General features: G+C 42.0%; 4 protein-coding genes across 4 annotated transcripts; all 4 read left to right on the top strand.

Annotated features, from left to right (window-relative positions):
• The first annotated feature begins 76 nt into the window (after window positions 1-76).
• LOC148188923 (protocadherin beta-15-like) lies at window positions 77-4,250 on the top strand. The gene has a single exon (XM_088081086.1). It carries the CDS (start codon window positions 1,361-1,363, stop codon window positions 3,788-3,790), a length of 2,430 nt encoding a protein of 809 aa, XP_087937212.1. The 5' UTR covers window positions 77-1,360; the 3' UTR covers window positions 3,791-4,250.
• A 1,113-nt stretch (window positions 4,251-5,363) lies between these two features.
• LOC148188922 (protocadherin gamma-A12-like) lies at window positions 5,364-7,772 on the top strand. Its single transcript, XM_088081436.1, has one exon. It carries the CDS (start codon window positions 5,364-5,366, stop codon window positions 7,770-7,772), a length of 2,409 nt encoding a protein of 802 aa, XP_087937562.1.
• Window positions 7,751-11,943, top strand: LOC121937995 (protocadherin beta-15-like). Its single transcript, XM_042481285.2, has one exon. It carries the CDS (start codon window positions 9,237-9,239, stop codon window positions 11,712-11,714), a length of 2,478 nt encoding a protein of 825 aa, XP_042337219.2. The 5' UTR covers window positions 7,751-9,236; the 3' UTR covers window positions 11,715-11,943.
• A 1,963-nt stretch (window positions 11,944-13,906) lies between these two features.
• On the top strand, window positions 13,907-16,312 carry LOC121937902 (protocadherin beta-15-like). The gene has a single exon (XM_042481192.2). It carries the CDS (start codon window positions 13,907-13,909, stop codon window positions 16,310-16,312), a length of 2,406 nt encoding a protein of 801 aa, XP_042337126.2.
• The last annotated feature ends 1,613 nt before the right edge of the window (window positions 16,313-17,925 follow it).

Genomic DNA, 17,925 nt, shown 5'->3' with positions numbered 1-17,925 from the left:
GTACTTATTGATGTGTGACAGTGTGATGAAGCAGCGAGAGTTCACAGAAGAGTCATTTTATCGCAGCATGCAGAAATTTAAAATTTGTGGTCATTTGAGTAGAGGCTGTTTATTTTTTTTTTTTCCAAATAATTATTTCCGTACTGTCCTCTCTGCTAACACAGTGACTAAGTTTTGTCCATCTCTTTTGAGTTAAGCCATCACAGCTGGTTGAGCTTTAGTCTGTTTTTGTGTCTCTGTCCTTGCTGCATATTAGACCAAGTCAGCGCTGTCCTTGGTGCTGAACCTTGCTGTTGCTTTTGCGTTGCATCTTACCCCTGTCTGCTATGATCTCACCTCTGAAATGTTTTACATTAATGTTGGTTGCATATTTTTCCCCAGAGACATCAGTGTACTATGGTATAAATAAAACAAATGCTCTTTATTACATTTATAAATTGCTTTTGGTTAAAAACTGTAAAAAAAAAAAAATCACATCAGTTGAATGAGTGGCATTAATGTGCGGTCAGTGTATAACAGTCTTGTTTCTAAGTGCATCTCATTAACGAATTACTAAATTTCATTGTGATTGACCATCAATTTTTCTGCAGAAAGTATTGTTTCCTCGCTTGCTTTTAACTCTCATGGTGAAGTTAACATCACAAATGGTTTCCCCCAGTGTAACTTAAATGGCATGATTTCGCCCGACCCGTCGTGTGCTCTGTTAGTGTATATCATGTTTTCTTCATTAGATTTCATCATGTCATTCAGGTGGTGTCTGGAATTAGCTGGAGGCAAAGTCTTGCATGGTTCACGGCAAAGTATTGGATTTATTTCAGAGAAAGGGAGAGTCAGAGAGATGCGAATCTAAGCGAGCTTCACCGTGCAGCATAAAGGACGTGGTTATTGGTCCAATTTTGTTTAACATTTGGGGTGGGTTATTTCACAACAATCAATATAAAGTGCTTAATGTGGATTACTGCAGTATGAATCATATTGTTGTTTGTAAAGGCTCATAAGACAGTGAGGAAGCATCCAACTTAAGTTAAAGAGCAGGTAAAACGCTGTAGGGGCTCATTGTGCGTTTTGTTAAGTTATTACAATGCGTTTCAATTCAAACTTTTTGGCCAAACGACATGATTATTAAGGAAATTTGCATTACTTCATGAAGGCTGCTATATTTCATTTGTACTCACGGTGTCACTATAGACCAGCTAAAAAGGCGAGTGTTCAGCCTGCTTTGCACACCACCCATTATTTGTTCGACCACCCTTGTATTCTCTGTTTCCTTCACGGCAAATGCTTGCAGGAACGTCGATTGAATGACGTGGATTTAATGCTTAAAACAAACGTGTTTTGATTTTTGTAATTCTGTCTGAGGATGATGAATAGACGGAGCGTAATTCAGAGCTACGGCTTTGTCCTTTTCTTTGTTGCGGTGCACTACGCGCACGGAGACCTGAGCTATTCTGTACAGGAGGAGCTCAAGCGCGGATCTGTTATTGGAAATATCGCCAAGGATCTCGGACTAGAGGTCGGCAGACTGTCTGCTCGCAAAGCTCGTGTTGACATGGAGGGAAACGACAGGCAGTATTGCGGGATTAACCTTCGAAGTGGAGATTTAATCGTTGCGGAAAGAATAGACAGAGAGGAGCACTGTGGAGAAAAGCCTTCGTGTGTTCTGAAATTCGACTTGCTGTTAGAGAATCCATTGGAGTTACACCGGCTGTCTCTGCAGGTGCAGGACATAAACGACAATGCACCAATTTTCCCGAAAGACACTGTCAAGCTGGAAATCACAGAGTCAGCTGACAAAGGAGCTAGGTATCGCATTAATGCAGCACAAGATGCAGATATAGGCAAGAACTCAGTTGAAAGCTACATTTTGCAAGAAAACCCTCACTTTGTTTTCAGTATTCAGACGACAAGTGCTGGTAGTAAGTACGGTGAGTTGGTTTTAGAGAAAGAGTTAGACCGAGAAGAGCAGCAGGAAATGAAATTATCGCTCACAGCTGTAGATGGTGGTTCTCCTCCGAGATCCGGGACTGTAGTCATACACGTCATTGTACTTGATGCTAATGATAACGCCCCAATTTTCACTGAGGCCGTATATACAGCCACGTTACCGGAAAACTCACCGATGAAAACTCCAGTTATCACTGTGAGAGCATCAGATGCAGACGAAGGTTTAAATGGAGAAGTTACATATGAATTTAGCCGACTGTCTGATAAATCACAAAAGCTTTTTTCACTTGATGAAAAAACTGGCGAAATCAGTGTGACAGGTGAGATAGATTATGAAGAGGGATCAAAATATGAAGTGAATGTTGAGGCCAAAGATGGTTATGGCCTCTCTTCCGAAGCAAAAGTTATTATTGAAATCACTGATGTGAATGACAATGCCCCGATAATATATCTAAAATCACTGTCTAACCCCATACCTGAGAACGTGTCACCTGGTACAGAGGTGGGCATCATTAACGTGCAGGATAGAGACTCTGAGAATAACAGACAGGTCCGCTGCTCCATTCAGCAAAACGTCCCTTTTAAGTTGGTTCCTTCTATCAAAAACTATTATTCTCTGGTGAGCACAGGACAACTGGACCGTGAAGTAGTGTCTGATTACAACATTACAATCACTGCCACTGACGAGGGCTCTCCACCTCTGTCCTCCTCTAAAACTGTTCAGTTATCTGTAGCAGACATCAACGACAACCCACCTGTGTTTGAGGAACAGTCGTACAGCGCATATGTGAGTGAAAATAACAAACCTGGCTCCACTTTATGTTCCGTTAGTGCTCGAGACCCCGACTGGAGACAAAACGGTACCGTGATTTATTCTCTGTTAGCCGGTGAGGTGAACGGTGCCCCGGTGTCCTCCTATCTGTCTGTGAACGGAGACACGGGGGTGATCCACGCTGTGAGGTCGTTTGATTATGAACAGTTCAGGAGTTTTAAAGTGCACGTGATGGCCAGAGACAACGGTTCTCCTCCGCTCAGCAGCAACGTGACCGTGAGTGTGTTCATATCGGATGTGAATGACAACTCTCCTCAGATACTGTACCCCGCCCCGGAGGGCAACTCGTTCATGACTGAGCTGGTCCCCAAAGCTGCACACGGAGGCTCTCTGGTGTCCAAAGTGATAGCGGTGGACGCAGACTCCGGACAGAACGCCTGGCTGTCCTATCATATAGTGAAATCCACTGATCCTGGACTTTTCGCTATTGGTGTCCACAGCGGAGAGATCAGGACACAGCGGGACATTTCCGAGTCTGACAGCATGAAACAGAACCTAATTGTGTCAGTGAAAGATAACGGACAGCCCTCTCTGTCTGCCACCTGTTCCATGTATTTACTTATTTCTGATAACTTGGCTGAGGTGCCAGAACTGAAGGATATTTCTTATGATGAGAAGAACTCCAAACTGACCTCTTATCTGATCATCGCGCTGGTGTCTGTGTCGACGTTTTTCCTGACCTTCATTATCATCATCCTGGGTGTGAGGTTTTGTCGCAGGAGAAAGCCCAGACTGTTGTTTGATGGAGCAGTTGCCATCCCCAGCGCTTATCTCCCTCCTAATTACGCAGATGTTGACGGCACAGGAACTTTACGCAGCACTTACAATTATGACGCGTACCTGACAACAGGTTCAAGAACCAGTGACTTTAAGTTCGTGTCCTCTTACAATGACAACACACTGCCTGCTGACCAGACTCTGAGGAAAAGTCCATCAGACTTTGTTGATGCGTTTGGAGATAGTCATGGCTCTCCTGAGGTAGGAACAGGTGTTGAATTCCGTTTGATCTTTTGACACCTCAATCACCCAGCCAATACACATTCAGTTATGATTTATAGTTTCCTTTCTTGTCTTTCTGTTTTGAAACACACTGTTCGGGAAACCTAAGATGTGAGATAAACTTGCTCCATGTAATTTAATATTGCTTTACATGTCACTATATGAGTTTCAATGGACTGTCGAGTTGTCGTTGCAGTTTGACTGGATCGTGATGATGCAGCTAGAGTTAACAGAAGAGTCATTTTATCGAAGCATGCAGCTTTTTCAGTTTGATCATACAAGAGGAGGCCGTTAATTTTTTTCCCGTACAATTTATTCCCATACTGTCCTCTCTCTTAACACAGTGACTTTACGTTTTCAGCCATCTCTTTTGAGTTAAGCCATCACGGCTGGTTGAGCTTCAGTCTGTTTTTGTGGCTCTGCAATTGGTGAGCAGATCAAGTAAGAGCTGTCCTTGGTGCTGAACCCTGCTGTTTTTTGCGATGCATCTCCCCCCTGTCTACTATCTTCTCAGCCTTCAAAGGTTTTGCATTAGCATTAGTTACATTTTTCCCCTGACAAATCAGTGTTATACATTGTAAAAAACAACCACGCCCTCTGTTTACATGTATAATTCGCTAATACTTTTTTTTTTTTAAGTAAAAACGGAGTTGATTTTAACTTGAATAAATGGCAATAATTTGCAGTCACTGTATAATATTCCTGGTTTATAAGTGTATCTCATACACGAATTACACATTTTCAATGAGATTGACTGACATTTTTTTCTGCATGAAGTTTTTTTTTTTTTCATTTTTCCTCCCTTACTTTTAATTTGCACTGTAAAGTTAAAGTCACACATAAGTTTTCCCCAGTGCAGCATTAAAGACAGGCTTTCATTCTACTCCTCGTGTGTTGTGCTAGTGTGCATCGTGTGTCTTTTAATTAGATTTCGTCATGTTAATCAGGTGGTGTCTTGAGGAAGCCGAAGGCCGAGTTCTACATGGATCACGGCAATGTATTGGATTATAGTTATTTCGGAGAAAGAGAGCGAGAGAGATGCGAGTCTGCGAGTGCTTGAAGTGTTTCCCGTGTAGCATTAGAGGACACGATTTATGGTCCCGCATTGTTTAATATTTGGAGAGGGTTGTTTCGATATAATTAATACGACGTTGACATGTATTACTTTAGGAGGAGACATTGTTTATAAAGGCTAATAAGACAGTTGAGCAAGCATCTTAGTTAAAAAAAGGCAAAACTACAGTAGCGGCTCACTACCCGTTATGGTACGTTATTAGAATGCGTTTAATTCAAACCTTCTGGCCAAGCGACCTGACTATATGTTGAGAAAGTTTGCATTATTTCACTAAGGCTGCTATATTTCATTTGTACTCACGGTGTCACTATAGACCAGCTAAAAAGGCAAATGTTCAGCTTGCTTTGCACACCACCCATTATTTGTTCGACCACCCTTGTATTATCTGTTTCCTTCAACACTGACGGCAAATGTTTGGAGGAACGTCGATTGAATAACGTGGATTTAATAATAGGAACAAACGTGTTTTGAATTTTGTAATTCTGTCTGAGGATGATGAATAGACAGAGCGTAATGCAGAGCTACGGCTTTGTCCTTTTCTTTGTTGCGGTGCATTACGCACACGGAGACCTGAGCTATTCTGTACAGGAGGAGCTCAGGCGCGGATCTGTTATTGGAAATATCGCCAAGGATCTCGGACTGGAGGTCGGCAGACTGTCTGCTCGCAAAGCTCGTGTTGAAATCGAGGGAAACGACAGGCAATATTGCGGGATTAACCTCCGAAGCGGAGATTTAATCGTTGCGGAAAGAATAGACAGAGAGGAGCACTGTGGAGAAAAGCCTTCGTGTGTTCTGAAATTCGACTTGCTGTTAGAGAATCCATTGGAGTTACACCGGCTGTCTCTGCAGGTGCAGGATATAAACGACAATGCACCATTTTTCCAGAAGGACACTGTCAAGCTGGAAATTAGAGAGTCAGCTGACAAAGGAGCTAGGTATCGCATTAATGCAGCACACGATGCAGATATAGGCAAGAACTCAGTTGAAAGCTACATTTTGCAAGAAAACCCTCACTTTGTTTTCAGTATTCAGACGACAAGTGCTGGCAGTAAATACGGTGAGTTGGTTTTAGAGAAAGAGTTAGACCGAGAGGAGCAGCAGGAAATGAAATTATCACTCACAGCTGTAGATGGTGGTTCTCCTTCGAGATCCGGGACTGTAGCCATACACGTCATTGTACTTGATGCTAATGATAACGCCCCAGTTTTCACTGAGGCCGTATATACAGCCACGTTACCGGAAAACTCACCCATGAAAACTCCAGTTATCACTGTGGGTGCATCAGATGCAGATGAAGGTGTAAACGGAGAAGTTACATATGAATTTAGCCGACTGTCTGATAGATCGCGAAAGCTTTTTTCGCTTGATGAGAAAACTGGAGAAATCAGTGTGACAGGTGAGATAGATTATGAAGAGGGATCAAAATACGAAGTGAATGTTGAGGCCAAAGATGGTTATGGCCTCTCTTCCGAAGCCAAAGTTATTATTGAAATCACTGATGTGAATGACAATGCCCCGATAATATATCTAAAATCACTGTCTAACCCCATACCTGAGAACGTGTCACCTGGTACAGAGGTGGGCATCATTAACGTGCAGGATAGAGACTCTGAGAATAACAGACAGGTCCGCTGCTCCATTCAGCAAAATGTCCCTTTTAAGTTGGTTCCTTCTATCAAAAACTATTATTCTCTGGTGAGCACAGGACAACTGGACCGTGAAGTAGTGTCTGATTACAACATTACAATCACTGCCACTGACGAGGGCTCTCCACCTCTGTCCTCCTCTAAAACTGTTCAGTTATCTGTAGCAGACATCAACGACAACCCACCTGTGTTTGAGGAACAGTCGTACAGCGCATATGTGAGTGAAAATAACAAACCTGGCTCCACTTTATGTTCCGTTAGTGCTCGAGACCCCGACTGGAGACAAAACGGTACAGTGATTTATTCTCTGTTAGCCGGTGAGTTGAACGGTGCCCCGGTGTCCTCCTATCTGTCTGTGAACGGAGACACGGGGGTGATCCACGCTGTGAGGTCGTTTGATTATGAACAGTTCAGGAGTTTTAAAGTGCACGTGATGGCCAGAGACAACGGTTCTCCTCCGCTCAGCAGCAACGTGACCGTGAGTGTGTTCATATCAGATGTGAATGACAACTCTCCTCAGATACTGTACCCCGCCCCGGAGGGCAACTCGTTCATGACCGAGCTGGTCCCAAAAGCTGCACACGGAGGCTCTTTGGTGTCCAAAGTGATAGCGGTGGACGCAGACTCCGGACAGAACGCCTGGCTGTCCTATCATATAGTGAAATCCACTGATCCTGGACTTTTCACTATTGGTGTCCACAGCGGAGAGATCAGGACACAGCGGGACATTTCCGAGTCTGACAGCATGAAACAGAACCTTATTGTGTCAGTGAAAGATAACGGACAGCCCTCTCTGTCTGCCACCTGTTCCATGTATTTACTTATTTCTGATAACTTGGCTGAGGTGCCAGAACTGAAGGATATTTCTTATGATGAGAAGAACTCCAAACTGACCTCTTATCTGATCATCGCGTTGGTGTCTGTGTCGACGTTTTTCCTGACCTTCATTATTATCATCCTGGGTGTGAGGTTTTGTCGCAGGAGAAAGCCCAGACTGTTGTTTGATGGAGCAGTTGCCATCCCCAGCGCGTATCTCCCTCCTAATTACGCAGATGTTGACGGCACAGGAACTTTACGCAGCACTTACAATTATGACGCGTACCTGACAACAGGTTCAAGAACCAGTGACTTTAAGTTCGTGTCCTCTTACAATGACAACACACTGCCTGCTGACCAGACTCTGAGGAAAAGTCCATCAGACTTTGCTGATGCTTTTGGAGATAGTGATGGCTCTCCTGAGGTAGGAACAGGTGTTACATGTCATTTGATCTTTTGACTCCTCTATCATCAAGCCAATACACTTTCATGATTTGTAGTTGAGTTTCTTGTCTTTCTTGTCTTCTTGTCTTGTTGCAGCGACAAGTTCTATTTATGTCTAAATGTACTTATTGATGTGTGATAGTGTGATGAAGCAGCGAGAGTTCACAGAAGAGTCATTTTATCGCAGCATGCAGAAATTAAAAATTTGTGGTCATTTAAGTAGAGGCTGTTTATTTTTTTTTCAAATAATTATTTCCGTACTGTCCTCTCTGCTAACACAGTGACTAAGTTTTGTCCATCCCTTTTGAGTTAAGCCATCACAGCTGGTTGAGCTTTAGTCTGTTTTTGTGTCTCTGTCCTTGCTGCATATTAGACCAAGTCAGCGCTGTCCTTGGTGCTGAACCTTGCTGTTGCTTTTGCGTTGCATCTTACCCTGTCTGCTATGATCTCACCTCTGAAATGTTTTACATTAATGTTGGTTGCATATTTTTCCCCAGAGACATCAGTGTACTATGGTATAAATAAAACAAATGCTCTTTATTACATTTATAAATTGCTTTTGGTTAAAAACTGTAAAAAAAAAAAAAAAATCACATCAGTTGAATGAGTGGCATTAATGTGCGGTCAGTGTATAACAGTCTTGTTTCTAAGTGCATCTCATTAACGAATTACTAAATTTCATTGTGATTGACCATCAATTTTTCTGCAGAAAGTATTGTTTCCTCGCTTGCTTTTAACTTTCATGGTGAAGTTAACATCACAAATGGTTTCCCCCAGTGTAACTTAAATGGCATGATTTCGCCCGACCCGTCGTGTGCTCTGTTAGTGTATATCATGTGTTTCTTCATTAGATTTCATCATGTCATTCAGGTGGTGTCTGGAATTAGCTGGAGGCAAAGTCTTGCATGGTTCACGGCAAAGTATTGGATTTATTTCAGAGAAAGGGAGAGTCAGAGAGATGCGAATCTAAGCGAGCTTCACCGTGCAGCATAAAGGACGTGGTTATTGGTCCAATTTTGTTTAACATTTGGGGTGGGTTATTTCACAACAATCAATATAAAGTGCTTAATGTGGATTACTGCAGTATGAATCATATTGTTGTTTGTAAAGGCTCATAAGACAGTGAGGAAGCATCCAACTTAAGTTAAAGAGCAGGTAAAACGCTGTAGGGGCTCATTGTGCGTTTTGTTAAGTTATTACAATGCGTTTCAATTCAAACTTTTTGGCCAAACGACGTCATTATTAAGGAAATTTGCATTACTTCATGAAGGCTGCTATATTTCATTTGTACTCACGGTGTCACTATAGACCAGCTAAAAAGGCGAGTGTTCAGCCTGCTTTGCACACCACCCATTATTTGTTCGACCACCCTTGTATTCTCTGTTTCCTTCACGGCAAATGCTTGCAGGAACGTCGATAGATTGACGTGGATTTAATGCTTAAAACAAACGTGTTTTGATTTTTGTAATTCTGTCTGAGGATGATGAATAGACGGAGCGTAATTCAGAGCTATGGCTTTGTCCTTTTCTTTGTTGCGGTGCACTACGCGCATGGAGACCTGAGCTATTCTGTACAGGAGGAGCTCAAGCGCGGATCAGTTATTGGAAATATCGCCAAGGATCTCGGACTGGAGGTCGGGAGATTGTCTGCTCGCAAAGCTCGTGTTGAAATCGAGGGAAATGACAGACAATATTGCGGGATTAACCTCCGAAGTGGAGATTTAATCGTTGCGGAAAGAATAGACAGAGAGGAGCACTGTGGAGAAAAGCCTTCGTGTGTTCTGAAATTCGACTTGCTGTTAGAGAATCCACTGGAGTTACACCGGCTGTCTCTGCAGGTGCAGGACATAAACGACAATGCACCATTTTTCCAGAAGGACACTGTAAAGCTGGAAATTAGAGAGTCAGCTGCCAAAGGAGCGAGGTATCGCATCAATGCAGCACAAGATGCAGATATAGGCAAGAACTCAGTTGAAAGCTACATTTTGCAAGAAAACTCTCACTTTGTTTTCAGTATTCAGACGACAAGTGCTGGCAGTAAATACGGCGAGTTGGTTTTAGAAAAAGAGTTAGACCGAGAGGAGCAGCGGGAAATGAAATTATCGCTCACAGCTGTAGATGGTGGTTCTCCTCCGAGATCCGGGACTGTAGTCATACACGTCATTGTACTTGATGCTAATGATAACGCCCCAGTTTTCACTGAGGCCGTATATACAGCCACGTTACCGGAAAACTCACCCATGAAAACTCCAGTTATCACTGTGAGTGCATCAGATGCAGACGAAGATTTAAATGGAGAGGTTACATATGAATTTAGCCGACTGAATGATAGATCGCGAAAGCTTTTTTCACTTGATGAGAAAACTGGAGAAATCAGTGTGACAGGTGAGATAGATTATGAAGAGGGATCAAAATACGAAGTGAATGTTGAGGCCAAAGATGGTTATGGCCTCTCTTCCGAAGCCAAAGTTATTATTGAAATCACTGATGTGAATGACAACGCCCCGATAATATATCTAAAATCACTGTCTAACCCCATACCTGAGAATGTGTCACCTGGTACAGAGGTGGGCATCATTAACGTGCAGGATAGAGACTCTGAGAATAACAGACAGGTCCGCTGCTCCATTCAGCAAAATGTCCCTTTTAAGTTGGTTCCTTCTATTAAAAACTATTATTCTCTGGTGAGCACAGGACAACTGGACCGTGAAGTAGTGTCTGATTACAACATTACAATCACTGCCACTGACGAGGGCTCTCCACCTCTGTCCTCCTCTAAAACTGTTCAGTTATCTGTAGCAGACATCAACGACAACCCACCTGTGTTTGAGGAACAGTCGTACAGCGCATATGTGAGTGAAAATAACAAACCTGGCTCCACTTTATGTTCCGTTAGTGCTCGAGACCCCGACTGGAGACAAAACGGTACAGTGATTTATTCTCTGTTAGCCGGTGAGTTGAACGGTGCCCCGGTGTCCTCCTATCTGTCTGTGAACGGAGACACGGGGGTGATCCACGCTGTGAGGTCGTTTGATTATGAACAGTTCAGGAGTTTTAAAGTGCACGTGATGGCCAGAGACAACGGTTCTCCTCCGCTCAGCAGCAACGTGACCGTGAGTGTGTTCATATCAGATGTGAATGACAACTCTCCTCAGATACTGTACCCCGCCCCGGAGGGCAACTCGTTCATGACCGAGCTGGTCCCAAAAGCTGCACACGGAGGCTCTTTGGTGTCCAAAGTGATAGCGGTGGACGCAGACTCCGGACAGAACGCCTGGCTGTCCTATCATATAGTGAAATCCACTGATCCTGGACTTTTCACTATTGGTGTCCACAGCGGAGAGATCAGGACACAGCGGGACATTTCCGAGTCTGACAGCATGAAACAGAACCTTATTGTGTCAGTGAAAGATAATGGACAGCCCTCTCTGTCTGCCACCTGTTCCATGTATTTACTTATTTCTGATAACTTGGCTGAGGTGCCAGAACTGAAAGATATTTCTTATGATGAGAAGAACTCTAAACTGACCTCTTATCTGATCATCGCGCTGGTGTCAGTGTCCACGTTTTTCCTGACCTTCATTATCATCATCCTGGGTGTGAGGTTTTGTCGCAGGAGAAAGCCCAGACTGTTGTTTGATGGAGCAGTTGCCATCCCCAGCGCTTATCTCCCTCCTAATTACGCAGATGTTGACGGCACAGGAACTTTACGCAGCACTTACAATTATGACGCGTACCTGACAACAGGTTCAAGAACCAGTGACTTTAAGTTCGTGTCCTCTTACAATGACAACACACTGCCTGCTGACCAGACTCTGAGGAAAAGTCCATCAGACTTTGCTGATGCATTTGGAGATAGTGATGGTTCTCCTGAGGTAGGGCCACATATCATTTTACTAAACTCGTGTTCGAATTATGTGCTCGCACGAAGGTCAAACACTTCTCAGAGCAACTTTTAGGGTTTGTTTCAGCCTTTCATCCCCACACATAAACTTACTGACTCAAGGACACATACCATTACATGACCTACACATATTCTACTGTAATATCTGTACTGCCAGTAATTTTGAATGTTTGCAATTTTTAGACGTTCTTTTTCAGTATCTTTGTTTCTTGATCTCGTTGCATAAGTGTTCTTTTTTATGTGAGAGGACACTACGAATTTCGCCTTGTGTGTCTCTGTCCTTGGTGCTGAACCCCTAAGTCTTTTGTGATGCATTTTGAGAGGTAGTTATCCTCTTTGTGTTATGGTGTTGTCATTTCCTTTCTCTGAAATTGGTTGTAGTGCCTTTGCCATGTTACATAATTTTCTTAACAGGTTAATTGTCTATGGATCTGCCTTTGCTCTAAATTAGCGCCAGTTTAAGTGCGTTTTGGGGGTTTATACTAATAAGACGTTCATTACTATTAACCGATAGTGGCGCTTGGTACTTCAGCTGTATGGAGAAATTGAAAATGGAACATCTGTATTCATTCAGATTTGCTAGAGGAATCTCGCTGTCTTAAGTTGGCCATCTGTATGTAAAATCATTGATGTTCACATTCTGAAAAACGCACTCCCTCTTGAATTGTTATTACTTCCAGTCTTTCACATAAAGTGTATGCCTTTGACAGGATAGCACTTGCTTCTGAAGTTTTTTTCTCCAAAGCAATTTTTTATTGCACTTTTTTTCTTGTTGTCCAGGAGTACAAACATTGTCCTGAACAGATTAATGGCAACTGATGCATAACAGATGAAAGTCTTTGCGGGATTAAAAAATAAAATAAAATAGAAATTATCTATCTATCTATCTATCTATCTATCTATCTATCTATCTATCTATCTATCTATCTATCTATCTATCTATCCGTCTATCTGTCTATCTAGCTATCTATCTAGCTATCTATCTACCTACACACACACAGATAGGCAGCTTGTAGAAATGATAAATTAATCTGCAAAGTTTAATAGTGTTGTATTTTATGCAGTTAAGCATGTATAAAGATGTTGATTCCTGCCAACCTGTCTAAACTTTGTCAAACTTCAGAGTTGAAGTCAGAGTTGAGTTATATGGCAATGGAAAACATAATATTTACTTTATAAAAACAGTAGTCATATGCTGCTTATCCTTGAGGAACATAAATGGTTGGAAAATATTTTATGGGTGCTTAGCTTCAAACATTCACACGATGGCGTGCAGATGCGATCTTATCGTTGAGTGGTATAACTTCTTACATGATCAAAGATTGAGCTGTCTTTGAAATGTGCATTAAATGAAAGGATAATTCTGTCTGTTATATGTTTGCAAGCACACAGCAATTAAATTTACAGTCTATACCAGTAAATGATGGTGTGGTGGATTCAAGCCTGCCTTGATTAAAAAAACAATAATATATCCCCACACGCTTTAAATCTGCACAATTAGACAAAAGTTTTTTTTGTCGCGAATATAAACAATAGAAAGCATATACAGAAAATTGACAAGTGCACCTGTGTCACTTCATCCCATCTTTAACCATTGAGTATGGATTTTGAGGAAAGTACAGAGAGAGAAAATAGTATATGACCAACATTTCATCAATGATGGATATAATAGGGACATCAGTTGTCATGCAGTTTGATATAAAATTAAACCGTGACAAAAATTAAACATGCTTCCCTTTTTGACTTATGTAATTTCTGTGCTTTTTGTAATTGTTGTTTGACACATAGGCTGCTCCCGAGTGACAGTTGCAGAAATGTAGCGTTTGTGTTGCTTTTGTCCATCCCAGGTATTTTGCTTTATGGAAAGATAAACCTAAAATAGTATGCAATGCTTTTGTTGTTGCTGATGATGTTGTTTTTGTTTGATATTTTTTGGTCATGTAACTACTCTGTTTTTGTAAATATGGAAAAGGGGGGAAACTACATCGCCTTGTTATACCTAAACTTACACTCATGGTGTCAGTATCTACCAGCAAACGAGAAGTCGCGGTTGTTCTCCACCCTTCTGTTTCAACCAATTTCAAGCCTGACTCTGCTGTTGTTCCGCTATTGACAAAAAACGCTCCGCCAGAGACTGCGATGTGAGATTGTTTGTTTGTTGGAAGAAATTTCGAATCATCTTGGATATATTTTGACTATTTTGTCATATTTTTTCAGTCTGTATGTGGTCAGTCTCCCACTGTAACAATGGGATATGGCAGATTTGCGCTGCTTTACGGCCTAGCTTTTATTTTTCTTGTCCTCCAGCCCGTCTGTGGAGACGTGAGCTACTCTATACCGGAGGAGATGAAACGTGGATCTGTAATTGGAAATATCGCTAAGGATCTGGGGATAGATTTGGGCAGACTGTCTGCTCGCAAGGCCCGGATCGATACTGAAGATAACAGCGTGAAGTACTGCGGTGTGAATCTCAACACCGGAGATTTGATCGTACAAGAAAGGATTGACAGAGAGGGACTTTGTGCGAAAAAGGCTTCGTGTGTTGTAAAACAGGAACTTGTACTGGAAAATCCTTTAGAACTGCACCGTATTAGTATCCGCGTCCAAGATATAAACGACAATTCACCCCAATTTAAAGAGGATTCACTTAAACTTGAAATCCACGAATCGGCTGACAAAGGTGCGCATTTCCTCTTGGATGAGGCACATGATGGAGACATCGGAGAAAATTCTGTTCAGGGCTACTCACTTCAGCAAAATGATAATTTCAAATTAAATGTGAAGACAAAGGGCGGTGGACGAAAATATGGGGAATTAGTCTTAGACAAAGAATTAGACAGAGAGGACAAAAAGGAGCTTTCGTTATTGCTTACTGCATTTGATGGTGGCTCTCCTCAGAGATCAGGTACCGCAGTCATACACATCACTGTGCTGGATGCTAATGATAACGCCCCAGTGTTTAGCCAGGCCGTTTATAAAGCCAGTCTGCCTGAAAACTCTCCACTCGATACTGTTGTACTCATAGTGAGTGCTACTGATGCAGACGAGGGAGTGAATGGTGATGTTGCTTTTGGATTTGATCATGTTTCAGATGAAAACCAAGTTTTCTCTCTAAACCCTAAAACTGGAGAAGTTAAGGTGTCTGGATCTATTGATTACGAGAAAGAGTCGTCATATGAAATGCAGATAAGCGCCAAAGATGGTCTGGGTTTGGCGTCATATGCAACGGTAATAATTGAGATTACTGATATCAATGACAACGCACCAGTTATATACCTGAAATCACTGTCTAACCCCATACCTGAGAACGTGTCACCTGGTACAGAGGTGGGCATCATTAACGTGCAGGATAGAGACTCTGAGAATAACAGACAGGTCCGCTGCTCCATTCAGCAAAACGTCCCCTTTAAGTTGGTTCCTTCTATTAAAAACTATTATTCTCTGGTGAGCACAGGACAACTGGACCGTGAACTGGTGTCTGATTACAACATTACAATCACTGCCACTGACGAGGGCTCTCCACCTCTGTCCTCCTCTAAAACTGTTCAGTTATCTGTAGCAGACATCAACGACAACCCACCTGTGTTTGAGGAACAGTCGTACAGCGCATATGTGAGTGAAAATAACAAACCTGGCTCCACTTTATGTTCCGTTAGTGCTCGAGACCCCGACTGGAGACAAAACGGTACAGTGATTTATTCTCTGTTAGCCGGTGAGGTGAACGGTGCCCCGGTGTCCTCCTATGTGTCTGTGAACGGAGACACGGGGGTGATCCACGCTGTGAGGTCGTTTGATTTTGAACAGTTCAGGAGTTTTAAAGTGCACGTGATGGCCAGAGACAACGGTTCTCCTCCGCTCAGCAGCAACGTGACCGTGAGTGTGTTCATATCGGATGTGAATGACAACTCTCCTCAGATACTGTACCCCGCCCCGGAGGGCAACTCGTTCATGACCGAGCTGGTCCCCAAAGCTGCACACGGAGGCTCTGTGGTGTCCAAAGTGATAGCGGTGGACGCAGACTCCGGACAGAACGCCTGGCTGTCCTATCATATAGTGAAATCCACTGATCCTGGACTTTTCACTATTGGTGTCCACAGCGGAGAGATCAGGACACAGCGGGACATTTCCGAGTCTGACAGCATGAAACAGAACCTTATTGTGTCAGTGAAAGATAACGGACAGCCCTCTCTGTCTGCCACCTGTTCCATGTATTTACTTATTTCTGATAACTTGGCTGAGGTGCCAGAACTGAAGGATATTTCTTATGATGAGAAGAACTCCAAACTGACCTCTTATCTGATCATCGCGCTGGTGTCAGTGTCGACGTTTTTCCTGACCTTCATTATCATCATCCTGGGTGTGAGGTTTTGTCGCAGGAGAAAGCCCAGACTGTTGTTTGATGGAGCAGTTGCCATCCCCAGCGCTTATCTCCCTCCTAATTACGCAGATGTTGACGGCACAGGAACTTTACGCAGCACTTACAATTATGACGCATACCTGACAACAGGTTCAAGAACCAGTGACTTTAAGTTCGTGTCCTCTTACAATGACAACACACTGCCTGCTGACCAGACTCTGAGGAAAAGTCCGTCAGATTTTGCTGATGCATTTGGTGATAGTGATGGCTCTCCTGAGGTAGGCACGGAATTTTGAGATTATTCAACTCGTGTTTATAGTCTTGAGGAAATCATTCCGCGATTGTGTTCATTGCCTCATACAGTCGCATTGTTTTTTCCTCTCCATTAAATATGCTTAAATAACAAACAAAAAAAACCCCAAACAACGTTCTTAAAATATATTGGCGATATCTAAAGGATTTACATGTTGGCTTTTGGTCATTTTTTTCGGAGGCTGGGATTTTGTGATTTTACTTCGATATTCGAGTTTTATTCAGATTTCCTATTATGCTGGTTTTACTCGAATATACCCTTGCCTGTGTGTGAAATAATTGCTTAACATTGTTTACAATTTATACTCAGATGGAGGTTAATGGTTATCTACATTGGGTCACGGTATTGGAGCCCATATGTGACCCCGTTTGTTTGATCCTCTTGAGTAGGGATTCCATTATCTGCAGTAGTCTTGAATGATGTTGGCATTGCCATAACATGCATGCTACCTTAAATTGACATGTTACTCTCTCGTTTATATGATATAGTTTATCTTTTTTACATGATTTAGTATTTATGTATTATTTTCCTCGGTAGATATAATTTCGTTTGTTGTCCTTGTTCAAACCTAATTACATAGCTCCCGCATGTTGCTCGCTATGTTTTTCTGAATATTTTTACGGCACTTTCGTCAAGTTTGAATTAAACTTTTCTGAATGAGGGACAGCAGTGATGTCTTTTCGGAATGAGGGAAAATAGTGCTATCCCTGTTATCTTTGCATGTAAATGCAGGAAACCCCCACCCCTTTTTGACGAAACACCTGTTAGAAATGGTTTATATTTTTTCCCTCAAAGTCATATAATATCTTATTTGTTGCTTTTTACTATTGCAACCTAATAAGTGAAGTGGCAGTAATGTTTTCCTGGACTTTGTTGCAGCTGTTGGTCACCTCTTCTGAAAGTATGCCAAAATTCAGAGATAAATCAGTTAACAACAGCATCGTGCGTAAAGCTTCTTGAAAAAAAAAGATGTCTGCTGTTACTGATGTTTACTACTACAACAACAACAACAACAACAACAACAACAACAACAACAACAACAACAACAACAACAACAACAAACAATATTTTGTTTCTCTTAAGGGTAGATTTAAATGTTCATAAAAATATCTTTTGGAGAGAAACAGACGTTTAAAGTTTTTCCCTCAAATTTTCAAAAATCTCTTTTGGGATAGTAATGTCAAAAGATCTGCTTGACACTGCAGTAAAATAGCTGTTGGTGATATGTTTGGAAGCACTCAGTGCTTCAATTTACAGTCTGTAACAGTGAAATGATGGTTAAGTAGGCATGATCGCATTGATCAAATTGCTTAAATATATATAAATGTTCACCAATACTTTAAATCTAATCGATTACAAGATAAAAAGACTTAGTGAACACAAATAGGAAACAAAATAATATATATTTAACCACATCTTTTTTTAGTGTGCTTGATCCCATCTTGACCCAGTGGGTGGAAGGATGTGTGTGTGTGTGTGTGTGTGTGTGTGTGTGTGTGTACACACATATATGATCATCGTTTTAATGAGGGAGGGGCACAGCATTTGGAAAATCTGTGGAGTTTTCCAGGTAGTATATAATAGTTTGAGATACAA

Source organism: Plectropomus leopardus, chromosome 8 (genome assembly GCF_026936395.1).
Source record: "Plectropomus leopardus strain MGB_pleo_1.0 chromosome 8, ASM2693639v1, whole genome shotgun sequence".
Classification (NCBI taxonomy): domain Eukaryota; kingdom Metazoa; phylum Chordata; class Actinopteri; order Perciformes; family Serranidae; genus Plectropomus; species Plectropomus leopardus.
The sequence above is the reverse complement of the archived record's forward strand: the minus strand, read 5'-3'. Positions and strand labels throughout refer to the sequence as shown.